Source organism: Phanerochaete carnosa, assembly GCF_000300595.1.
Source record: "Phanerochaete carnosa HHB-10118-sp unplaced genomic scaffold PHACAscaffold_13, whole genome shotgun sequence".
NCBI classification, from domain to species: domain Eukaryota; kingdom Fungi; phylum Basidiomycota; class Agaricomycetes; order Polyporales; family Phanerochaetaceae; genus Phanerochaete; species Phanerochaete carnosa.
Window position 1 is genome coordinate 576,549 of NW_006767640.1, and position 21,861 is coordinate 598,409.

The 21,861-nt window shown below is 52.9% G+C and overlaps 10 protein-coding genes across 10 annotated transcripts; 8 read left to right on the forward strand and 2 right to left on the reverse strand.

The window, feature by feature from the left end:
• Window positions 1-794: 794 nt before the first annotated feature.
• Window positions 795-1,009, reverse strand: PHACADRAFT_154123 (uncharacterized protein). The gene has a single exon (XM_007401645.1). It carries the CDS (start codon window positions 963-965, stop codon window positions 801-803), a length of 165 nt encoding a protein of 54 aa, XP_007401707.1. The 5' UTR covers window positions 966-1,009; the 3' UTR covers window positions 795-800.
• A 760-nt stretch (window positions 1,010-1,769) lies between these two features.
• Window positions 1,770-2,187, reverse strand: PHACADRAFT_47385 (uncharacterized protein; the record flags this gene model as incomplete). Its single annotated transcript, XM_007401490.1, has 3 exons — window positions 1,770-1,978; window positions 2,035-2,083; window positions 2,143-2,187. Coding segments are annotated over 3 exons (303 nt in total), but the record flags the coding sequence as incomplete, so codon positions are not given.
• An 87-nt stretch (window positions 2,188-2,274) lies between these two features.
• Window positions 2,275-3,769, forward strand: PHACADRAFT_265207 (uncharacterized protein). The gene is made up of 6 exons (XM_007401646.1): window positions 2,275-2,427; window positions 2,482-2,614; window positions 2,681-3,047; window positions 3,114-3,381; window positions 3,432-3,521; window positions 3,580-3,769. The coding sequence occupies exons 1-6, from the start codon at window positions 2,335-2,337 to the stop codon at window positions 3,688-3,690; spliced, it is 1,062 nt and encodes a 353-aa protein (XP_007401708.1). The 5' UTR covers window positions 2,275-2,334; the 3' UTR covers window positions 3,691-3,769.
• A 147-nt stretch (window positions 3,770-3,916) lies between these two features.
• PHACADRAFT_265208 (uncharacterized protein) lies at window positions 3,917-6,525 on the forward strand. Its single transcript, XM_007401647.1, has 8 exons — window positions 3,917-4,114; window positions 4,166-4,339; window positions 4,392-4,529; window positions 4,580-4,644; window positions 4,703-5,975; window positions 6,029-6,092; window positions 6,144-6,282; window positions 6,342-6,525. The coding sequence occupies exons 1-5, from the start codon at window positions 3,951-3,953 to the stop codon at window positions 5,671-5,673; spliced, it is 1,512 nt and encodes a 503-aa protein (XP_007401709.1). The 5' UTR covers window positions 3,917-3,950; the 3' UTR covers window positions 5,674-5,975; window positions 6,029-6,092; window positions 6,144-6,282; window positions 6,342-6,525.
• A 202-nt stretch (window positions 6,526-6,727) lies between these two features.
• On the forward strand, window positions 6,728-7,869 carry PHACADRAFT_265210 (uncharacterized protein). The gene is made up of 4 exons (XM_007401648.1): window positions 6,728-6,842; window positions 6,928-7,011; window positions 7,072-7,166; window positions 7,228-7,869. Exons 1-4 carry the CDS (start codon window positions 6,807-6,809, stop codon window positions 7,436-7,438), a joined length of 426 nt encoding a protein of 141 aa, XP_007401710.1. The 5' UTR covers window positions 6,728-6,806; the 3' UTR covers window positions 7,439-7,869.
• A 2,670-nt stretch (window positions 7,870-10,539) lies between these two features.
• PHACADRAFT_265212 (uncharacterized protein) lies at window positions 10,540-11,709 on the forward strand. The gene is made up of 5 exons (XM_007401649.1): window positions 10,540-10,778; window positions 10,838-10,952; window positions 11,011-11,257; window positions 11,317-11,477; window positions 11,533-11,709. Exons 1-5 carry the CDS (start codon window positions 10,674-10,676, stop codon window positions 11,538-11,540), a joined length of 636 nt encoding a protein of 211 aa, XP_007401711.1. The 5' UTR covers window positions 10,540-10,673; the 3' UTR covers window positions 11,541-11,709.
• A 158-nt stretch (window positions 11,710-11,867) lies between these two features.
• Window positions 11,868-13,156, forward strand: PHACADRAFT_265215 (uncharacterized protein). Its single transcript, XM_007401650.1, has 6 exons — window positions 11,868-12,119; window positions 12,182-12,345; window positions 12,404-12,456; window positions 12,505-12,644; window positions 12,692-12,796; window positions 12,848-13,156. Exons 1-6 carry the CDS (start codon window positions 11,894-11,896, stop codon window positions 12,958-12,960), a joined length of 801 nt encoding a protein of 266 aa, XP_007401712.1. The 5' UTR covers window positions 11,868-11,893; the 3' UTR covers window positions 12,961-13,156.
• Window positions 13,157-13,823: 667 nt separating this feature from the next.
• Window positions 13,824-16,308, forward strand: PHACADRAFT_265217 (uncharacterized protein). The gene is made up of 3 exons (XM_007401651.1): window positions 13,824-14,074; window positions 14,504-14,564; window positions 14,615-16,308. The coding sequence occupies exons 1-3, from the start codon at window positions 13,843-13,845 to the stop codon at window positions 16,113-16,115; spliced, it is 1,794 nt and encodes a 597-aa protein (XP_007401713.1). The 5' UTR covers window positions 13,824-13,842; the 3' UTR covers window positions 16,116-16,308.
• Window positions 16,309-16,511: 203 nt separating this feature from the next.
• PHACADRAFT_265218 (uncharacterized protein) lies at window positions 16,512-17,974 on the forward strand. Its single transcript, XM_007401652.1, has 5 exons — window positions 16,512-16,684; window positions 16,780-16,917; window positions 16,973-17,176; window positions 17,231-17,319; window positions 17,370-17,974. Exons 1-5 carry the CDS (start codon window positions 16,565-16,567, stop codon window positions 17,890-17,892), a joined length of 1,074 nt encoding a protein of 357 aa, XP_007401714.1. The 5' UTR covers window positions 16,512-16,564; the 3' UTR covers window positions 17,893-17,974.
• Window positions 17,975-18,517: 543 nt separating this feature from the next.
• PHACADRAFT_214184 (uncharacterized protein) lies at window positions 18,518-19,657 on the forward strand. Its single transcript, XM_007401653.1, has 2 exons — window positions 18,518-18,807; window positions 18,862-19,657. Exons 1-2 carry the CDS (start codon window positions 18,533-18,535, stop codon window positions 19,598-19,600), a joined length of 1,014 nt encoding a protein of 337 aa, XP_007401715.1. The 5' UTR covers window positions 18,518-18,532; the 3' UTR covers window positions 19,601-19,657.
• The last annotated feature ends 2,204 nt before the right edge of the window (window positions 19,658-21,861 follow it).

A 21,861-nucleotide genomic window follows, 5' to 3' on the forward strand; every position in this document is an offset into this window, starting at 1 on the left:
GGTGGTGTGAATCTGGAAAATAGTGGTGATGGCAGCATGCAGATAATTCGCCTCAGGTTGAGGGGTATAGTGAATGTCGACCGGGTATCGACGTCCAGGAACTATGCAAGCCAGTTAGTGGTCAATTGTAGAGCTGCTGCTATGCAACGTACCATAGAAGACGGGTGCGCCGTCGAAGTACTCGCTAAACTTTTCAGCATCCATCGTGGCACTTGAGATGAGTAGTCGGAGCTCAGGTCGGAAGCGAGCGATATCCTTTGAAGAGGGCAAATATCAGACCTACGCGAAGCATATCAGATAGCGTAAAGCGCACCTTCACAAGAGCAAAGAGAATATCCGTACTTAACGTTCGCTCGTGAGCCTCGTCAATGATCAGCGCCGAATAGCCTGCCAGGTCGGGCTCCGTGAGGAATTCGCGGAGGAGCATGCCGTCTGTCATGTACTTCAGCACGGTTTTGTCGCTCGTGCAGTCTTCGAAACGAATGGAGTACCCGACCTCGTACCCGACCTTGGTGCCCATCTCCTCTGCCACACGGGCAGCGACGGACATGGCGGCAACACGGCGGGGCTGTGTACAACCGATCTTCACACCGCCGGCAGTGTAGCCAGCTTCGTGCAAGTACTGTGGTAGCTGCGTTGTCTTGCCAGAACCGGTCTCAGCGACCACGATGAGTACTTGGTGTTCCTTGATGGCATCTAGTAACTGTTCCCGGTATTGATAAATTGGCAGAGACTTTCGAGTATCCTCGATCGTCTTGGCTGAAAAGAAATCAGCTATCTGCGCGCGTTTGACATGTGGTTTAGCACATACCTCGCTGCTCTGCCTCCTCAATCTGCTGATGCAGGAGCTTGTCCTTCGCACTCATCATGCCTTCCCCGCTCAGCGTCGCATCCATGACGAATTGGATGGTTTGCTTCTCATCGAAGACAAATTCATACTGGTCCACGAGCTCATGTTTGTCCATAGCACCGGTTTTGAAGGTACTATGCTTCGTCTGGGCAGCTTCCCATTGATCGACGTCCGTACTGAACTGATCGTCTTTTGGTTTAGCTTCCTCGTACCGCTTGTACAGAACGTCCTCCTTCTTCTTCTTGTCAATCTTGCCCTGTTCCGTGAAGTAGTCGTCTGGTAACTGGTAGCCGTCAAACTTGTCGTCGATCTTCAGTCGTTCTTCCACCAAGCGTAGTATCTCCTTCTTCTTCTCCAACTCGCTCTGCTCCCGCCTCGTCATCTTCATGCCGTGGAATAGAGCCTCGTCGTCCGCTATCTCCCTACGGAGGAGCTCGAGTCGCTGAAGCTCGCGCTTGCCGAGATACTCCTGGCGAGACCGCTCACGCAGCGACGGCATGGCGTGTTCCCGTGCCTCACTGTCTTCTGCGAGTCGTCTTCGTTCAGCAGCTTCGGCGGCAGCTCCATAGGTTTTTGAGGACCGATCTTCGACGACGCGTTTGGTCTTCTCCAAGTCCCGTTGCTTCATACGTTCGGCGAACGCATCCCGCTCTTCGAGGTCTTTCATCCGCTCCCGTTCTCTTCTTGTCTCCTCGTCCCTCTCGTGCTCCAAATTCTGCAAGTCCATATCCTCATCCTGATCTTGTTCCCTGCGCCTCTCGTAGTCCTCGTTCGGCTTCAACCGTTTCCGCGCCTTCTCCTCCTCGTCGCTCTCCCATTCTCTCGCATCACTTTCTCGCTTCCTCGCGTGCCGTTCCTTCTTATCCTTGCTCTTCGACTTCGCCTTCCCACTAACCTCGACCAGCCCACTCTGCCCTGCATCTTCGTCAAGAAGATAGTCGAATCTCTGACTGCGGAGCGCTTTGGCCTCTTGCTCGGCCTGTTTCCTCGTGCTGTCCTTCTTGTGCTTGCTCTTCCGGGGAGCGCGCTGCCAGACCTCGTTGATGAACTGGTGGGCGTCGGGGATATCAGGGAGACCTGAAGCGTGGAGGCTTGAAAAGAGAGCGTCAGGAGACTTCGCGGAAGATGCTACAGGCGACTAGTCAGCTCGAAACGCAGGACGAGTGAACGCACGCAAGACTGACCTGAAGTTAATACATAGTCGATGATGCTACGGTCTGCGAGGCCAAACAGCTGAAAGATTACAATATGTCAGCTAAAAGAAGTCGTGTACAAACTGAATTTGAACTTACCCGGAGACTGTTATCGCTAATGTAGCGTTCAAGGTCGGAGGACATGGAGGTCGAAGGCGAACGTGAATTGGCGCCGAAGGTGGCAATCAAGCTCTACGGTGAATTTGAGATGACTCTCGACCACCACTTCCACTACCTTTCGGCCGCCCACTCATCCTTGCACTTTCTGACTCACCGAACCTCTCTGTCAAAATGCGTTATTACGAACAGAGATATCCCGAGGTCGATGAGCTGGTGATGGTGCAGGTTCGGCAAATTGCTGAGATGGGTGCCTATGTCAAGCTCGTATGTCACCTATAGAGATGACCGTGATTGCGTCGATTACTGAGTGAGGCATAGCTGGAGTATGATAACATCGAGGGAATGATTCTGCTTTCCGAATTGTCTCGCAGACGCATTCGCTCGATTCAGAAGCTCATCCGCGTGGGACGCAATGAAGTCGTCGTCGTTCTCCGTGTTGACAAGGAGAAGGGTTCGTCCTTCCTCTGTTACCATCTATCCTTACATCACCTAATGTTAATATCCTCTTTTTATCAAGGCTACATTGATCTCTCAAAACGCCGCGTTTCGCCTGAGGATATCATCAAATGTGAAGAGAGGTACATGAAGTCGAAGACTGTCGCCTCGATTATCCGCCATGTCGCGTCAAAAGTACCCTCGCTCGATGCTGATGGTCACCAAGAGCTAAAGTCCGCTGAAGTGGAAGAGAAGGAGCACGAAGCAAAGCGCAATCGTCGGGCGCAGAGGAAAGAGGCTCAGGAACGCGGCGAGGAGCTGCCAGAAGACGAAGGCGCAATTACCAACGCCAGCGAAGAAGAGCGCTGCGAGCAGCTCTACGATACCATTGGGTGGCCATTGGGCAAGATCTACGGCCATCCATACGATGCTTTCAAGCTTGCTTTGACGTGTGTCTTACGTCCTTTTGATTCGTTATTAGCCTTTTATTCACCAGTAATTGAACATATATCTAGCGAGCCAGACGTCGTTTACTCTCAGCTCCCAAAGCCCATTCCCGATCACGTCAAGGATATCCTCGTAGCCACCATCGCTCGTCGTCTCACACCTCAGCCTATCAAGCTGCGTGCAGATATCGAGCTGACTTGCTATACCCCTGCTGGTATTGATGCTATCAAGAAAGCGCTGCGGGCTGGCGAAGCCCAGAGCAGCGACGCCGTCCCTATCAAGGCCAAGCTTGTTGCACCACCGCTTTATGTTCTTAGCACCAACGCTACAGACAAGGTACGATCCCGTTCCGTCTACTGATAGAACTATCGCTGATCTATATTCAGTACGCTGCTGTTGACCGCCTTGAGCGCGCCATTGAAGCTATTCAAAATTCTATCGAGGGTCTGGGTGGCTCGCTAGTCGTAAAGATGAAGGTCAGTATGAGTAGATTCAAGCCGCAGTACCCCATGATACTCATTCAAAATCCCACAGCCCAAGGCCATCTCAGAGACAGAAGAACACGACTTGGCGCAGCTCATGGCGAAGGCTGGCCAGGAGAACGCCGAGGTTTCTGGCGACGAGGACGACGAGGACTTGGTGTAGAGAGCCCAAGACCTTTCTCGTTTTCTTACCTGTGTAGACTGTTACCGGTATCTCCATGCTGTATCATGCAATGATCCCTGCTTGTCTCAGTCAGAGTGTTTCTCATGTGTCCATGCCGAGTGACGGCTGCGGCATATACATATCGTATTGTGTCCATGGCTGACATAATCGGATTGCAATATTAATAACCCGCAGCACTGGTATGGCTGGTTGTCCAGTGCCCACGCGCTACTTGGTGACTGAGCTAGATATCGTTCACGATGACGAGCAAGCTTGCACCAACACTCACGAAACAAGGGCTTGTTAATTTCGCCGGCGCGACGCCCGAGTCGAAAGCGACGGTCGAACGCCTCTTGGAAGAGGACAGGCAGAAGCACCATTGCTTCTGGGGTACAGTCGGCTTCCACAATCATCTCAGTCACCAGTTAGCGCCACGAGTCTTTCATCCTGTTATACGCAGCTGAAGGTTCCCTAGTCTGCTTGCAGCCTATGACTTTGGTGCGACGGCGAAACAGCTGCAGGCCATCTACGACGCGGATAAGGACGGACTTGACCCTATCCATCTCGCCGATCGTGCAACCAAGACTGTCGAAGAGCAGCATGTGACGATCATCGCTGAGAACTGGACGGAGTACTTAGGGCAAGAGAAGTGAGGTGCCCATCCGCCCGTAGCCCCTTTCCTTGCTCATTCTTCGCCAAAGATACTATGCTAGCCTGCTGACATTCTTCACTGCTGCTGTTGAGAGACTGGGAATAGGTGAGACCTTGGAACAGTACGTCTTCTCCCCGGCCGCCAACGGTAACGGGGCGCATATGCTCCTGAGGTTCGTCAGTGGAGCGTGAGTATGGACTCTCTTCAGCGAGTATATACAGCTGCTGAGGAAGACAGTGCGCATCCTTTGATCCAGGCAGGTTACGCCGCCGAGTTCGGTACTGGCGCGTTGATGGCACAAGGCGCGTTGTCTCGTCCTGAACGGCTATTTACGCTTACAGTGGTGCCGCATCATTCCAGCACTCGCGCAGGCCGCCTGCCACTCTCCCTACATACCCGAGTTATTCGATCTTCGCCCGCAGACCAGAGCAACCAACGGTCATGCCTCACACAGCGCTGGGCCGGGGCGCCAACCCGCTCATGGGCTCTCCCTACTCGAAATCGTGCGCGAAGTATACGACTCCCCTACCATGAAACCGGTCATGCCATACGACCCCGACGCATCCCTGAGTGAACGCTCGGGGAGCGCACGCAAGGACGGGCGTCCGGAGGAGATCATGCGTCTCTCGAACCTTTGGTTCGTAGACGCGTCCCGGGGCCAGGCCGAACTCGACGAAAAGGTCGAGGAGCTCATCTGGCTCGGGACCCTTCTGATGGCGGGCACAAGCAAGCCTGGACGCAAGCCGCGGCTTGACTTCTTCCTCATGCACATGGTGACAAGCAGCCTGTTCGTGCTGTCCCTGTTGCAGGTGATCCCAAGCATAGAGTCCAAGACGACGCTCGTGCGCGCGGTGCTCCCCGTCGTCCTCATGTACATGACCGTTCGTGGCCGGCCGCGCATTGACCCAGCTCTCCTGATGTCCTATACTGCGACTCCACGGCCACCGACGAGGCAGGGCTTGGCGTCATGCCAGCGGGGCGCTTCTGCCGTTGGAGACCTTGCGCAGGATGACTATGTGAACCCTTGGCCGGAGATCGTCGCCTCAGTCGTGCAAGCCCCTGAAGCACACATAGTCAAGGCTATCCGCACGCTCTATTATGCTGCGCAGAAGTACGGTACCACCCCGCCTGGGGGCGCCATTGGAGCGTTTAGGCGAGACGGGGCGGAGACGCACGCGGGTACGGCCAAAATGGACGGCACGATCTTTATCAGGGCGGCTGGCGTGGCGATGGAGACGCTCGGCTGGGTCTCACACGGCCAGAAGGAAGGAGAATGGGACCGCAGCGCGCTCGGGTGGGACGATGCCTGGAACACACCAGATGCAGAGTGATTATGTCAATTTCTACGTGGGAAAGTGCCGAATGTACAATTAGTATAGCAGTACGGCGAAATTCTGGAGCCCCCTCTCATACATGCTCTGTAGTATTAGCGGAATGGTTTTAACTATTAGCCTAAAGTCGAGCGTGAATTTTTTGGAGGAGAATATTAGCGTCATCTTCATCTAATTCTTCTCGCGCTTCAAGCTCCAGCTTGTGCATCTCCTTCTGAGTCAAAGCAAGCGTTACATGGTCCCCCGCGAACGCCTGTGGCGCCGTTTCGTGAAATTTTGGAGCCGGAATGATGTGGTAGTGAACCTGTGACCTGGAGATTAGTGTTGAATCAGGCAGGCCATAGCCGAGCGACAGACATGAGGCACTGCTTGCGCATATTCTTGGTTGCAAACCACATTTAGTGCGGTATGTTCCAGAGCTGCGCCGTCTCAGTATGGCTTGTTATGCAGCAAATTAGACAAAAACGAGCCTCTAGTCAATGCATGGGACACTTTAGAGATGGCTATACCAGTAGCCGCGGCGAATTCTTCGGGTAGCTCTGACACACGAGGCACATGAATCTTTGGGATCACGAGTGTATGTCCCGGACGTAATGGTAAGATGTCTAGATCATCTAAGGGCTTGAGCTTGCAGGTCCTATGAATTTGGACGAATGACACTCGCCTAGAATCGCTATTACTTTTTCATCTTCATATACCCTGAAAGCTGAGCCTTCGCTCGTGATGACCCTGCAGAAGGGACATTCTGGATGGTTCTGCCACGACTGGGGAAGCTGTCTATTCTCGTGCGCTTTGATGATGAACGAGGTCATGGTGGAAGAATAGTGTAGCGCAAACCAAGTGCTCTTCAACGCTCTTGTGGTGCTAATAGTACGAGCTCAAGCTCAGGCGGCTCTTAAGGGGGGGGTGGGGGGTAATAGCCCGCCGGGCCCGGACCGGCCCCGACACTGATGCGCCTGATGCGCCACGAAGGACGGCCTGTCACGCCCTGCGTCACCACGTGTTTGCAGTGTGACTGAGTGACTACTATAACTTGGCTGTGTGCTACTTGCCGTTCAGTCTCCTGTGTCTCACCCATCTTTTCGCTCACTGTCGCGGCTCTAACCTTGTCAACATCACCACTCCTTGCTGCCATGCTCCCTGCTCAAAGGAACAAAGTCGACATCAGCGTGAGTGTCATAAAGATCGACCCCCACCCTCGTCCAAATACTTCCGCCCTTGTCTGTCCAACACTACTGACTTGCCATTATCTAGAAACTTACGGAGGAAGAACAGAAGTTGTTTCGCCTTTATGGAAAACTGCCAACGCACAAGAATGTCTTAAACAAAATGCAGAAGGTACATACAGTCATCGTAGGCATACTTAGTCATGCCCACATCCGATGTCATCACGTATAGGACCGTAAATACTTCGACTCTGGTGATTATGCACTCTCAAAAGCAGGAAAAGCTCCTCAAAACACAGTTGGCACTGCTATTCCAAGCCCTGAGAAGTTCGTCTCCTTTCCATATGTCAGGTCCGTCGTAGTTGCTGACCGATGACTCCCATCACAGCATCCCTCATGCAACTTCACCATCCGTGAGCCATACTCTCTCCTCATCTCCTACCAACAATGCCACAAGTCCAATCAAGGAAAGCCCGTTGGCCGAGCCCGAGCGCGCTGCCTTCCAAGAGGCCGAACCTACACCTGTCGGCGGAGAAGTCGCCACAGCGGAGGCGTCGGATATACCTGTAGAGGCAGAAGTTGAAGATAATGCCGAGTAATGCCAGATTCAAGGTCCTCAGGTGCGGTGGATTGTGCTATGCTTCCTTTTCAAGAGTCGCGCGACCTCCAAACACAAGAACAATAATCCTGCTTGAATCTCCCTTATTGCCTACTGTGTCGCCTTTGTACTAGTGTCCTCAATCTGGTCGGATTGTTCTACGATTCATCTTTGTCTTCCTCCGTGCCTGTATGATTTGTTATGGTTGCGTACGGCTGAAACTCCGCCGCCAAATCGTCGATCATTAATTAGTTTTATATTGCTCCTGTATACTTGTACATCATCATCTTCAGCCATTGTAAGCCGCATGTGTCTATAAAGGACCTAGCTGACGATGACCTGAGGACAATGTGTATCCAAAATGGGGTCTCGGGACCCCCAAGCCTGCGATAATTTGTATGTAAACTCGGCCTTTCCGGCCTGGCGGCTGGAGGGAATCTTCGCAGCCAGCTATGAGATAGTGGCAGAGGTTCAACGTCAATGCTCGTTCGTGTACGTGCAGTCATCCGGGACCTAGCGTAACCTGTTCTATGGCATACCGTCAACCGTTTTCGGCAGACTTCCGAGTCCATCAACGTCTGGAATCAGGGCTTTTCGACGTGTATTGGACCATAAATGGACTGTCGGCTGGAATGATAGTGCAGTACTGCCCGCTTTCCGTTACGGTTCCAAGTCTTTGCATCACGATACGACTATCTGGCCATGGTGGAGAGGCCGCTAGCCCCTCCAAGTGAACGAGCCGTCCAGAGATCGAAGCGTCGATATCACGGAAGCTCGTTGTTATCATGCACGAGTGGCGTTCATGTGAGCAATAGACAGTATGCCACTGAATGGGGCTGTACGGAAAGAAACGACGTGTCTTGCGGTGATGCGGTTTGTACGACCGCAGGAGAGTTAGAATACTTCTTGCACAGCTAAGCCACTTTGCACCAAGTGGGGCCTTAGTCTACACTGTGGTGTCATGATCATTGTCCTGGCCGTCGAACTCTGTTAGCAAAGTTTTTTCTTCTTCCTAGGCATTACTTACGGGCTATATCCGCACGCGAAGAAAATGCTGAGCTCTCCTCGGTTCTAGCCAGTCTTAACGCGAGTTCAGAGCACAGTGCCGGTCAGACGCACTACCGTGCTGTTATTTTAGCGCCACACTAGTGGTCCAAGCTCACCTATCCCGCATTCAGGGCCCGCTATTTAACAGCCTGAGCGGTGCCCTTTGGTGACGCGACGCTTGACAATGTGATGTTCTAAGCACAAGAGGATATTGAGAACTAAGAGGGACACGCAGAATACATTCGTGTATGATCCCGAATCAGCATCTAAACCCGGGAGGAAAGTCCGCACTTTTTAAGCCAAAACGTAAAGCTTTTGTCCGCACCCGAAATCCGGGATTATCCGTACGTGGCGGATAGCCGATTTTCACTGGCACTGAGTAGTAAGCGCAGTTTTTCCTTTGCAAAATCGTCAAAAGCTAGTTGACCAAGAGCCTGTGTCGCTTTGGTTTTTACTGGAGAAAATTAGAGACATAACTTCCCTTTCCGTTAGTTTTACCCACTTCCCGCCAGTTAGCGGTCTCTGGTTTATTATTATTATTGTAATTTGGTGAGATTTTCTCGTGAAATAAATCGCACTTACTACCCCGTGTGGGTATCGTTAACGAACTACAATGCTTTGCAAAAGCTTAATAGTAGGCGGAGGGGAAAAGAGAAGAGAGCCTTTAATAAGCGCCCGAGTGACTTGCGGACTCCCCACAGCTGATGGACGTATTCTCCTAGGTCTCCACTCTCTTTTGTTGCTCGCCTTCGAATATCTCAGCATTTAATGTATCACATATGAAAGTAGTACATATACTGTCCAATAATTTTTATAAAGGTCTCCAGCAACGGCTTGGGCTGCTTATGCCAGGCTGTTTTGTCAGCAATTCGGGTGACGGAGGACGCTTATCTTGCCGGGTCTTCTGGGCTTTTCTCTCTCTCTTTTCTCTCCTCGAATTGCTTCCAAGCAATCTACAAAGCGCTGTAATGATTAATTGACGGTTAGATAATCTGGTAGGTTGCAGAAAAGCCGACAAAGACCGGTAGGTGACAGAGCGTACAGAACACGAGAGCAGTCACTGCCTGACAGCGTAAGTGTAACAGATGTATTACAGTATTGGAACAGTATCAGAACTTGGTCTCATTAATCAACCTCTCTAGCTCCTCCATACGACCGTCTACAGAGATTCTGTTATACTGAGACTGTCGGTGCCGTATCGTCCTCAAAGGTTAGCCTACTGCGCAAAAGATCTAGCTCCCCTTTACCCTCGCGCACTCGACCCACCAGTTTCCCTAGGCTGGCCACGTGGTATTGGAGCATGTCCGTAGAGCCCACGTCGAATGTCAAGGTTAACGTCCTTGCAGGTCATCTCGGTCATCTCACAGTGGCCACGCCGGTCTACCGCTCAGCATGCGCACTTCCGCATTTACCCACTGTCTGACAATGCTTGCTGTTCATCCCTGGACACCTTGTCAGGAAAACATACGCAGACGGTCCTCCCATATAGGCCGAGGCTCGATACCAGCCGCCTCGTGCGGAATATTGCGCAAGGCAAAAAATTACAACTCAACCGTAAGTCTAGATGCTAACTAATAGCGCCACCGTGGCTCTGCACGAACGTCATCTCCACACTCAAAACTGCCTTTTGTCGCTCTGTCACAAAATGTCTGCGTATGGGAATCGAACATTCTTTCAACACGGCAGCTGACTGACCTGGGCTTGGTTTGGTGTTTGATTCCGGTAGCAAGGGCTCTCAGTACACTGCACATCAGGCTTCTGCTTCTGCATATACACGTCCCAATAACGGCTCCATATGAATGGGTAATCCAAGACAGAATGATGTCCCGCTTTCCACGGCCCTGAGAAAGAGTGCACCACATGCACATGTGCACGACAAATCGCTCGCGGGTTAGTCAAGAAAGCATCATTCTCGCCACACAGAAAACCCCTCTTCCGTTGGCCGTGATCCCGTTCTCGAATACTATACCCTGCGACCTGGCTCTCTCGTTGCTGCGCTTACGCTCTCTTCGTAATACAGCCCATGAGAAAGTGCGCGGGAGCGTGGGCTACGCCGTTACGATGCGGCAATACCGCTGAGAGCATTTGCTACTTCAAAGTCGGTAATGTGCCTACGACGCGTATATAAACTGTGCTTGGGCATGGTCCTGAAAACAGGACAAAAAATCCCTTGCAGATCGCCGAGCACAATGCGCTTTTCACTCTTGGCGACTTGGCTCTTGTACGGCTTGCTGCCCGTCTCCGCACAGGATACCTCCCTGGGGACTGTGGAAGAAGCTTTCGAAAACGCCAATGTGAGTTTGCTTGGCCTCGCTATTATTCAACGAGCTGACTGATGCGAGGCTGCCGCAAGATACCTAACACTCTCCACATCACGTTCAAACCGTCTGTGCTCCTTGAAGTAACTTTCCCTCAGCCATCAAGCCCCTCAGTCACCATCCATGCCGGGGAACAGCTCCCGAGGAATGGTACACACCTTCCGTACACGACACCTCACTGTGCTATAGCTGACCTAGGGTGTCGTAGCAACCGTCGGGCCCCCACAATTCGCTGTGCGCGGGGCCCTTCCGCCCTCACAACGGTTCGTCATTGCGACTGTGGACCCAGACGCGCCTACACCGCAAGACCCGACCGAAGCGGAAATCAGGCACTTCCTCGCAGGTAACTTCGTGCGCGGCGCGACCACAGGGCCCGGGCAGAGACTCGTGAACGAGACTGTCCCGTTATCGGGGTGGCTGCAGCCCACGCCACCTGCTGGCTCTCCCGCGCATCGGTGAGCATCCTCCTCGGAGCGCTGCACGGCGAGCGCCCTCACAACGGCATCTTGCGTAGCTACGTCTTCCTCCTGTTCGAGCAGCCCGGGGACTTTGACAGCCAGACGTTCGTCACTACGAACACGTCAGTCTCGAACTTCAACATCAGCGCGTTTGCCCAGGAGGTTGGTCTTGGAAACCCCATCGCGGGCAGCTTCATGCTGGTTGCTCCCGATCCCTGTGAGCTGCCGTTAAATCATTGCGGCATTTCCCAGCCAGCTGACTGCCTTCTTAGCGTCCTGAACTGTCACGCATACCACCAAACAAACAGCGCGCTCGCAGAATGTTTGCCATGTCGGTTGCGACACAACTAAATCCGTGGATCGTACTGTTGTTCTGTTAGTAGTGAATCAGCCTACTTCTTGAACTCTTTCTTGATCTGGCATGAATAAAAACGGCGCCTCAGTTTAAGCTACCGCGTGAGAGGCCGGCAACCGGTGACGCGATAACGCGGCAGGTGGGAAGTCCCCGATTCGGTCATCACGCTTTCGAATCCGGCGCGGCGCGCACTTCTAGACCTTCGTTTAGTATATAACAGAAGCATGGAATGCAATGGCTAGGTCCAATACTGCGCACTCCTTTCCACGATCGCTACGATGAGCTGCGAGCAGTGCACGCAAGGCTACGTTGTCGCGGGCGAGCCCACGGGAACCATGGTCGACGGGGCCTACTTCCGCGCAGGTCCTGAAGGCTCCGACGCGTCGAAAGCCGTTGTCATCGTCACGGATATTTACGGCTTGCCGCTGAAAAACTGCAAGATCATTGCGGACGAGCTGTCGAAGAGGGTTGGGTGTGATGTCTGGGTCCCAGACTTGTTCGCCGGTGCGTTTGCTAACGCTCTATTGAATCTCGGCTAATTGACCAACATGTATTGGATGTTGCAGGCAACCCACCCCTCAGCGTCGAACAACTCGGGCCTCTCACTCCTGATCGCCCGGGGCAGAAGATGGGATTGGGAGCCAAATTGCGGTTCTTCCTCATCCTACTCACTCACGGATATAAACTATTTGGCATTCGGGCGTCCGTTGTCGACCCTCGCGCCGCGGAGGCAAGGCCATATGTCAGCGTATCGCGTTTATACTAGGCTAACTATTGTGCCACGTTAGTTTGTGACGAAGATTAAGAAGGAGAAAGGGTATCAGAAGGTCGGCGCGGCCGGGTATGTCATTTCACCGGCTGAAAACGAGCTGCCGACTGAATGTCGTAGATACTGCTTTGGAGGCTCTATGACAGTCCGCCTGGGCTCGACAGATCTCTTCAGCTCTGTTGTCATCCTGCACCCGGGGGCTGTCACTGCCGAGCAGATGAAGGCAATCAAGACGCCTGCCTCCTGGGCATGTGCTGAAGGTATGATGGATGTATTTGGATCTGGGCGCGCTTTGATTGCCCTGCAGATGATATGACCTTCACGAAGTCTCTGCGCGACCAGGCGGAGGCTATCTTTGCCGCTCGGAAGGACAAGCCGGACTATATCGATTACGAATTCAAGGACTACAAAGGTATATTACGCTATCTTTCTTCTTTTCTGCTGGTGGCTGATTCTTCTATAGGCACATGTCATGGCTTTGCTGCCCGCCCTAACCTTGCAATCCCAGAAATTGTGGAAGCATACAATGGAGCGCTTGAGCAGGTGGCCGTATGGTTTCAGAAGACTTTGCAGTGATGACGCTCTCAGGATCTCAGGTCTTGCCTGAGAGCTATATCCCTAGTTTTCCTTTACTGCCTCCGACATTCTCCTTGCTCTGTTGCGTGTGCTGGTATACCCTTAGTGTAATGTATCTGTGGCGAACTTAGGGCCTTTCTGGGTCCAATTTCATTCGATGTGGCATCACTGCATAATTAAAGCAACGTCATACAGCTCAAATTCTGCCGTCTTCGACTAAGTATAGTGGTACATTAACTCATCAAGCTGGTCTAAGGTTAGACACCACAACTCAAGCTTCATGTGCTATTGCTGACCAGGACCGTGTACTTTCATCCGCTTCTCCGTATGCTTTCTCCGTGCGTTTCGCAGTTCTTAGCATCCACATCTTTAGCTAGAAGTAGTCTGTCGCGGACCGCAACAGTGACGAGCAGAATATCCGGAATGAGAAAAAAAATAGGTTCTCGTGTTTGGATCATAAATATATATTGCCTATTTTGAACCAGAAAAGGCCACATTTTCCGGTTTTAAGTTTGGTCATTACGCCGTTACCCATTCCCTTGTTGGTTGGACGAGGTCGGTAAACGATTACACGATGTTGATGTTGATGTCAACACCGACGGAGAATGGCTGTGGTCTGGCATGGACCGCACTAAGACAATGTGACTTTTTTGACAAAACAAAAAGACATTTTTGTATAGTTATCGAACCTGATAGGCCTGATACCGCATATCTTTTATGACAAAGAGGTCCGAGTGTGTAAGCGTGACGCCTGCCACGTGGAATGTTACGCGTGATTCTAGAGAGTTCCGTGGGAAAACGTTCAAAAAGTCTGGTTCGCCGTTGAGCACGCTTTGCTCGCCGAGCTCTCTCCCTCTCGTCGTCCACCACCTCCATCTCGCCATGCATCACCTCTCGCACAACTCTACCCGCGCTCTGCGCCGTGCTGCTGCCAGGGCTGCTCGTCCGTCGCTCACCCGCGGCGCGCACAAGGAGATCAAGTTCTCCAACGACGGCCGTGCGAGCATCCTGAAGGGTGTTGACGTCCTCGCCGACGCCGTTAGCGTGACGCTTGGCCCGAAGGGTCGCAATGTGATCATTGAGCAGTCCTTCGGTGGTCCGAAGATCACTAAGGGTGAGCATTGGTGTCTATTTGCTGTTCTGTACAGCGGGTCCCAGTCCGCGTTATGACGTGTTCGCATGCACGTTCAAAGCGCGAAGCCGCCGTTGGCTGGCACTACGCAAGCTCGACATTACTGACGAGAAAAATGGCCGGCACAATGTGTCCGGCGCGTCGTCGTCTTCGTTCGCCATTGTATGCCGATGTCGGCATGGATCGGGACGCTCGACTCCGAAACTGTGGGGATATTTGCTGCTGCACCCTTGCGCCATCGCGCACGACGCGAATGACGTGGCTGCTCACCGCGACCCAAATAATTTGGTTGAACTGCTCGCATAGTGTTGGCTCCGGTCACAGGCGGCATGTCCGGACTTCGCGTCTCCTGAATGGGGCACTCGTCTTTCGTAAAAGGTTTTCAGGCAACTTACTGATCCTGTCCTTCAGATGGTGTTACTGTTGCGAAGTCCATCTCTCTTAAAGACAAGTTCGAGAACCTCGGTGCCCGGTGAGTAACTACTCTATCCCACGGATTTGTCTCACTGACTTTGCATGCAGTCTTGTCCAGGATGTCGCGCAAAAGACTAACGAGATTGCTGGTGATGGCACTACCACGGCCACTGTCCTCGCTCGTGCAATTTATTCGGAGGGTGTAAAGAACGTTGCTGCTGGCTGCAACCCAATGGACCTCCGCCGTGGCTCGCAGGCTGCTGTAGACCGTGTTGTCGAATTCCTCTCGTCGCAAGCCAAGACAATTACCACCACCGCTGAGATTGCTCAGGTCGCCACTATCTCTGCTAATGGTGATACCCACATCGGCAACCTCATTGCCCAAGCCATGGAGAAGGTTGGCAAGGAGGGTGTCATCACTGTTAAGGAGGGCCGCACCATTGAGGACGAAATTGAGATCACTGAGGGCATGCGCTTCGACCGTGGTTTCACCTCTCCGTACTTCGTCACCGATGTTAAGACCCAGAAGGTCGAGTTCGAGAAGCCTCTCATCCTCTTGAGCGAGAAGAAGATCTCTGCACTCCAAGATATTCTTCCCTCCCTCGAGATTGCCGCCCAGCAGCGCCGCCCGCTGCTTGTCATTGCTGAGGACGTCGATGGCGAGGCCCTTGCTGCATGTATTTTGAACAAGCTCCGTGGTCAACTCCAGGTTTGCGTTGTCAAGGCTCCCGGATTTGGCGATAACCGCAAGTCTATCCTCGGCGATCTCGCGATCCTCACTGGTGGTACCGTCTTCACCGATGAACTCGACATCAAGCTCGAACGCGTCACCGCTGATATGCTCGGCTCGACTGGTTCTATCACTATTACTAAGGACGACACTATCGTCCTCAACGGCGAGGGCAGCAAGGACGCGATCCAGGCTCGCTGCGAGCAGATCCGCGCGCTCGTTGCCGATCCCACGACTAGCGAGTTCGACAAGACCAAGCTCCAGGAGCGTCTCGCGAAGCTTTCCGGCGGTGTCGCTGTCATCAAGGTCGGCGGCAGCAGCGAGGTCGAAGTCAGCGAGAAGAAGGACCGCTACGACGATGCGCTGAACGCAACTCGTGCTGCTGTCGAGGAAGGTATCCTCCCCGGTGGTGGTGTCGCTCTCCTCAAGGCATCCCTTATGCTCTCTTCCAGCGCGCCCAGCGGCTCGAGCCTGCCCACCTCCCCTGACGCGAAGCCCCTCCCAACCGCGAACTTCGACCAGGACCTTGGTGTGCAGATCATCCGCCGCGCGCTCACCTACCCCGCCCGTACGATCTACAAGAACGCGGGCGAAGAGGCGTCCGTCATCGTTGGTACCCTTCAGCAGCAGTACGCTACTGCCGACAAGTTCGCGTGGGGCTATGACGCGAGCAAGGGTCAGTACGTCGACATGATCCAGGCCGGTATTGTCGACCCGCTCAAGGTTGTCCGCACCGCGCTCGTTGACGCCGCTGGTGTTGCTTCGTTGCTCACCACTTCCGAGGCGTGCGTCGTGGAGGCCCCTGAGGAGCCTGGTAAGGCCCCAATGGGCGGCATGGGCGGCGGCATGGGTGGAATGGGCGGCATGGGCGGCTTCTGAGCACGGCGGCGAGCTGAGCACCGCTAGGGCTTTGGATAGATTCTGGGACTCAAAAAGTATTCTAGCTTACTCTGCTGCATCTCACCTCTGTCGTTCCATACCTCGCACATCCTCACTTTGTCGTCGCAATGCTGTCCCTGTATTTTATGTTCACACTAGTCGCCTATCTCCCCTGCAATGGAACCCACCACTCACGATTTACTTGTGCGTTCGCATGCTCATTGTTGCACGATTCCGGGCAAAGAGTAAACTAGTAAACTTTGACGGTGGCAGCCTCCGGAGCGCCAGTGGAAAATAGAATGTTGAGCTCGCGCGCACGGCAGTCGACCAGTTGTGGAACGATGTCTGCAGTCTCATATATAAAAGTTTTCTTTTGACCGCCTCACGACTCGTCTTCCGTCTGTTCCCAGCCCTTCATTTCCTCCGTCACTTCGCAGCTGAACTAAACGATGTCGAAAGCCGAAAAACGTGCCAAGTTCGAGAAGGTGTACACCGTCATCCGTGATGAGCTCGTCGAGCATATCAAAGCGCAAGGCATGCCTGCTGAGGCTATCGCTTGGTACACCAAGGTGCGGCACTCCTCTCTGACCCTGATATTGTCACGGCTGTGGAATCCTGCCTGCGGAATCGGTGAGAGAGTAGATCTAACGAGGCGCGGTGGTAGAACTTCGACTACAACGCTCCAGGTGGTAAGCTCAACCGCGGCCTGTCTGTCGTCGATTCCGTTCAGATACTCAAGGGGCGTGCCTTGACGGATGAGGAGTACTTCAAGAGCGCTGTCCTGGGCTGGTGTGTTGAGCTCGTGCGTACACCTGCTCCTTTCGCTTCGTTGCGCGCGTTAACATGCAACCTCACAGCTACAAGCATTCTTCCTCGTCTCGGACGATGTCATGGACTCGAGCATCACCCGCCGCGACCAGCCGTGTTGGTACCGCAACGAGGGTGTTGGCCTTATCGCGATTAACGACGCATTCTTGCTCGAGGCCGCCATCTACTGGCTCCTGAAGAAGCACCTCCGTGGGGACAAGTCATATATCAACTTGGTCGAGGCGTTCCACGAGGTGCGCGACATGTCGTGTCAGTTGCGGCGTCTTGACTAACGTATGAATCCACAGGCAAGCTTACAGACGGAGTTTGGCCAGCTCCTCGATCTCATCACTGCCCCTGAGGACAAGGTTGATCTCAGTAAGTTCTCACTCGAGAGGTACGTAATGTATCTACCTGTCAAACAGCCTATGGCTAACTCTTTTGCAGGCACCGTCTCATCGTGCTCTACAAGACCGCGTTCTACTCCTTCTACCTGCCCGTTGCACTCGCTATGTACTTCAGCGGCATCTCGCACCAGGAGTCGCAGGACCCGTATGCACTCGCATCCTCGATCTTGCTCCCCCTCGGCGAGTACTTCCAGGTTCAAGACGACTACCTCGACTTTGCGGGCACGCCGGAGCAGATTGGCAAGATCGGCACAGACATCATTGACAACAAGTGCTCGTGGTGCATCAATACTGCGCTTGCGTCCGCGAACGCCGAGCAGCGCGCTGTGCTCGATGCCAATTACGGCCGCAAGGACGCCGCGGCGGAGCAGCGCATCAAGCAGATCTTCAACGCCACCGGCGTCCACGAGAAGTATGCCAAGTACGAGGAGGACGCGTACAAGCGCATCATGGGCCTCATCCAGACCATCCCCGAAGCTGGTCTGGGTGCCGAGGGCGAGGTGAAACTCAAGCGCGAGGTCTTCGTGAGCTTCCTCGAGAAAATTTACAAGAGGCAAAAGTGAACGGAATAATGATTTGGCTTTGATACTTGTATACCTTTCATTTTGAGCCAACCATCTGGTATTTATGGATTGCTTGTGGGCGACATGTCTGCATGGCGTGCGGCGCTTCAAGCTTCAGGTCTCGGGCTCGAACTTCAGCGACAGATAGCCTAGCCTGCTCTTGACCAACGCCACCTCTTCGACACTTGTGTTGTTGGCACTTAGGCTTGCTCAGCAAGAAGCTGATCGACGAGCATATTGAGTGGTGGGCTTTCTACCAAAGTGCGTATCATGGATTTATCGTTGCGTTCGTGATACTGATAGCTACGTTCTCGCAGAGTGCGTCCTAGTTACCGCCACACGTAATTGATCTAATCTATTGTTCAGCTCTGCATCACTGCTCTTGCCGGGATTGGCAAGTACGGCGTGAGCTTATTGGAACCTTGTTTCTTGAATATCATGCCAGGGCTTCATATGCGGCCTCATGCCAACCGTGTGCCGGATTTGGGACGTCTAGGCAGCCTCAAGGCAGCGTCTAGAGAACTCTCCATCGATCCAAATAGTCGAACAGCTGTTCGCCAATACGAACTAGGTCGGCTTCTCCATATTCCTAAGTTTGGTTGCGTTTTGATAGGCATGCAACACTACCCTTTGCTAGAGCATGGCAGCAGACACCGATCGTGAAATCCCAGTGCACACCCTTTCGCGCCATCCAGATCTGTGGTTCGAAGACGGAAACATAGTCCTCCAAGCAGAGGACACTGTGTTTAAAGTCTTCAAGTCTGTGCTATCCAAGCACGCACTGCTATTCGCGGACATATTCTCTTTGCCTCAGCCGAGTAAAGAACAGGAGCAGTATGACGGGTGTGTCCTTGTTAAGGTGCACGACGAACCAAAGCATATGGCAACGTTCTTGCAGGCAATATTTGATCCGACGTAAGTCGTGTGTCTGTGTATACAGCTCACAACGCTCATAAGCTGCGCGCTTAGGTTCCTGCTTGGCGACTCGTGCAGCGGCCACGAATACGCCGAGCTGCTTCGACTCTCGACAAAGTACCAGGCCCACTCTCTCCGCCGTCAAGTCTTCACGTTCCTGCAGCACGACTATCCAGACACGCTGTCGAAGTACGATCACGTCGTGGGCGACGGATGCCAGTGCTCCGTGTCTCGAGGGGTGAAAGGTAGGGGCTGGGCGCTGGATGCTGCGGTCGCAAACGCAGCCAGAGACGCGGATGCGCCACTTCTCCTCCCCGCAGCCTTGCTCTCCCTGTACTCCGCTGGGATGGACATCATCGTGGACGCCGGGAGCTCAGGCCTCCTGCAGCCACTGAACAGAGACGTGCTCCTGAAGGCGATCCCGGGCATGTGGTCCCTCGGAAAGGAGCTCACGTTCGAGCCGCTCTTCTCCGAGCAAATGCACATCACCACCAAGTGCAACTCCACCTCGACCGGTGCGTGCTTCCGGAACCGGCACAAGCTCAGAGCTGAGCTTGAGGTTGCACCCTCGCTCATGAACCCAGTGACACCCGTCTCTTTCCAGCCGGGTGGCACAGTCGCTGGGTTTTGCTCCTCATGTCAGAAAGCCGTGCAGGAGAGGTACGAGAAGGTCCGCCAAGAAGCTTGGGACAAGATTCCGGAGGCGTTCAGGCTGCCAGAGTGGGATGAGATGCGTAAGAGGGAGGAGGAGCTATATAGCACAACAGGACCTGGATCAGGTGCGATTGCCTAGATGGGATGAGCTTAAACGTACTTGTAGTCTTTCATAGAAACTGACTTTCGCCTTGAGATGTTTCAAAGTTCGACCCTCGAGACTGATGGCTTCGTGGCGCCCGGCGAGGTTTGTACCCGTGGACTTTTGCTTGTACCCGAACGCGGATCGAGTGCCCTAAGAGGCTCGATTTGTACCCGAATTAGCTATCTATGGCATGGCCTACCCAGAAAAATTAGCACTCTGCGGTGGCACGCAAAGCGCGCCCCGACGACTTGAAGGACGACAGCTGCGCTAAATTATTGCGGGAACTTCCCTGCTCTACGTACCTTCCGCTTCCGTCTTAGGTGATAGTTTTCAATCAGCTGTAATAAAAACAAGCACTGGGCTACCTTCAGGTGGCGGCATGGTGTGCGTAACGACGGAGGCAGCTGATTCTGTGTGCAGCAAATACATCGCTGGAACCGCACAACAACTTTTCGAGGCGTGATCACCACGCACACACAGTCGGGATCACTCGCGTCTGCCGAGACTGAGATGCAGTCATGGCTGCAAATGACTGTGAATACGGTCATGGCTCCATACTCACACCGCTACTCCAGAGGCGAGGTTCCGAGACCATGCGGTGAGCGGCATGAGCTTCAAGCTCCTCCTGCAGGATAATTCGCTCATTCGGGGGGTTGGATTTTACTTGTCCGAGGGTATGGGTAGCCCATCAATGGGGGATGGCTCATCGGCACATTGGGCGGTCAAATATAATGCATTATAATGCACCGTCGGGCATTTATAATGCGTTATAATGTGATTTTTAGTGATTTTTGAGTTTATAATGCAAGATAACGGACCAGATCGCATTATATTGCATTTTAATGCAATATAATCTCCGTCCCTTTTTGCCGATACTGAATATTGCGGCGTTCTTGCAGAAATTCTCGTAGAACGGTGATCTTCGCACCAGTACTAGTACGGCTGTGCATGATGATTAACTCGCTCTGTCACGGGACGCTGGCTCGAGGAGCCCTCAGATCAAATGAAAGAGATGAGTTGATATCCACTATTGAGCCGTGAGACCCAGGAGACCCATGCGTGCACGCGAAGCTTGACTGACTACAGTCGTTAAGTTAATAATGCATAAACGCTCATAATGCATAAGGCAAGGCGGGGACGGACTCGGTCACCGCAAGGTTGTGCAAAATATCTCATAGTGCATAATGCATAAGGAATTTGGTGGACCGCCGCCTTTGAGACCGCCATTGTGCATAAAATAATCAGTCGAGAGGGTTATATCTATTTATAAAATTTGTAACTGATTTCCCATGCCCTGATAGCTGTTTAGAAGCACCTTACATCATGCCTCTCAGCCCACAGAAGTGTACGCCGTATGAGAACAAAAATCTGCATACATTAGTAGTGCTCGCATCAAAGCGGCTAGCAGACTGGCAGCCAATGACAATAACTCACGCGCACAGGCGTCGGCTCCTCTCAGCCAAGCTCAGAATAGTTGAAGAAGATCATGTAGTGAATGGAGCTCTTAATGCAAGAGCTCAGGTGTGTATAGCCACTTGCAGAGCCTTATAATCAGCTCAAAATGCAGTTAATGCACGATGCGTGACATACGTGACAGCAAATTGGCTCAAAGTCACAAAAGTCACGGGACGTGACATATTTGTCATGCATAAATCATCAGCGAAAAAATCGGCGGCTTATATAGCCTGGGCAGCCCTGGTAAAGCTAACCTCACTTACAATGGTAATCATTCTGGGAACAAATATTTCAACGTAGATATAGCACCATTTTGATTTATCAAACATATCAGTCTGGGATCCTTTAGCATGCATAGCATGCTGGTGAGGTTGGTATGCGCTGGCAAGGCATTACCAGCGAGCGCCAGTCTGGGTATCCGCTCGCAATAAATCGTTGAATATTTCAATATATTGGGAGCCACCTTGCACATCATAATTGAAAACAAAGAATAATATATTCGCAAAGCTACAGTAAATACATGGGCGCAGGTAGGTGTTATGAACACATCGGTGACGTCGAACAGTCGAAGCGGCCGCATGTCGTTGCCGCATGTTGCCGCTGCATGTTGCCGCCGTATGTGTCACTCGCACTGTAAGCGTTTGACGACAAGCAGCCCTCGCAGTGGTGCATGTTGCGCGGGGATCGAGTCCTGGACTGGACGCACATGTGAGCATTCATCATGTGGGAGCCTACAGACTGCGATGCATACCGTGAACGCAGTGTGCATGCCGTTAGGTGCGCTATACGAGACAAGGTGC

Coding starts and splice junctions, on each gene's coding strand:
- PHACADRAFT_265208 (XM_007401647.1), top strand. CDS start 3,951: ATGACGAGCAAGCTTGCACCAACACTCACGAAACAAGGGCTTGTTAAT. Junction 4,115..4,165: donor CACAATCATCTCAGTCACCA/GTTAGCGCCACG, acceptor AAGGTTCCCTAG/TCTGCTTGCAGCCTATGACT. Junction 4,645..4,702: donor TGGCGCGTTGATGGCACAAG/GCGCGTTGTCTC, acceptor GCATCATTCCAG/CACTCGCGCAGGCCGCCTGC.
- PHACADRAFT_265207 (XM_007401646.1), top strand. CDS start 2,335: ATGCGTTATTACGAACAGAGATATCCCGAGGTCGATGAGCTGGTGATG. Junction 2,615..2,680: donor CCGTGTTGACAAGGAGAAGG/GTTCGTCCTTCC, acceptor CTTTTTATCAAG/GCTACATTGATCTCTCAAAA. Junction 3,048..3,113: donor GCTTTCAAGCTTGCTTTGAC/GTGTGTCTTACG, acceptor ACATATATCTAG/CGAGCCAGACGTCGTTTACT.
- PHACADRAFT_265212 (XM_007401649.1), top strand. CDS start 10,674: ATGCGCTTTTCACTCTTGGCGACTTGGCTCTTGTACGGCTTGCTGCCC. Junction 10,779..10,837: donor AAGCTTTCGAAAACGCCAAT/GTGAGTTTGCTT, acceptor GGCTGCCGCAAG/ATACCTAACACTCTCCACAT. Junction 10,953..11,010: donor GGAACAGCTCCCGAGGAATG/GTACACACCTTC, acceptor AGGGTGTCGTAG/CAACCGTCGGGCCCCCACAA.
- PHACADRAFT_265215 (XM_007401650.1), top strand. CDS start 11,894: ATGAGCTGCGAGCAGTGCACGCAAGGCTACGTTGTCGCGGGCGAGCCC. Junction 12,120..12,181: donor GGTCCCAGACTTGTTCGCCG/GTGCGTTTGCTA, acceptor TGGATGTTGCAG/GCAACCCACCCCTCAGCGTC. Junction 12,645..12,691: donor CTCCTGGGCATGTGCTGAAG/GTATGATGGATG, acceptor ATTGCCCTGCAG/ATGATATGACCTTCACGAAG.
- PHACADRAFT_265217 (XM_007401651.1), top strand. CDS start 13,843: ATGCATCACCTCTCGCACAACTCTACCCGCGCTCTGCGCCGTGCTGCT. Junction 14,075..14,503: donor TGGTCCGAAGATCACTAAGG/GTGAGCATTGGT, acceptor CCTGTCCTTCAG/ATGGTGTTACTGTTGCGAAG. Junction 14,565..14,614: donor TTCGAGAACCTCGGTGCCCG/GTGAGTAACTAC, acceptor CTTTGCATGCAG/TCTTGTCCAGGATGTCGCGC.
- PHACADRAFT_214184 (XM_007401653.1), top strand. CDS start 18,533: ATGGCAGCAGACACCGATCGTGAAATCCCAGTGCACACCCTTTCGCGC. Junction 18,808..18,861: donor CAGGCAATATTTGATCCGAC/GTAAGTCGTGTG, acceptor CTGCGCGCTTAG/GTTCCTGCTTGGCGACTCGT.
- PHACADRAFT_265218 (XM_007401652.1), top strand. CDS start 16,565: ATGTCGAAAGCCGAAAAACGTGCCAAGTTCGAGAAGGTGTACACCGTC. Junction 16,685..16,779: donor CTATCGCTTGGTACACCAAG/GTGCGGCACTCC, acceptor GCGCGGTGGTAG/AACTTCGACTACAACGCTCC. Junction 16,918..16,972: donor TGGGCTGGTGTGTTGAGCTC/GTGCGTACACCT, acceptor GCAACCTCACAG/CTACAAGCATTCTTCCTCGT.
- PHACADRAFT_154123 (XM_007401645.1), bottom strand. CDS start 965: ATGGACAAACATGAGCTCGTGGACCAGTATGAATTTGTCTTCGATGAG.
- PHACADRAFT_265210 (XM_007401648.1), top strand. CDS start 6,807: ATGCTCCCTGCTCAAAGGAACAAAGTCGACATCAGC. Junction 6,843..6,927: donor GGAACAAAGTCGACATCAGC/GTGAGTGTCATA, acceptor GCCATTATCTAG/AAACTTACGGAGGAAGAACA. Junction 7,167..7,227: donor GCTATTCCAAGCCCTGAGAA/GTTCGTCTCCTT, acceptor CTCCCATCACAG/CATCCCTCATGCAACTTCAC.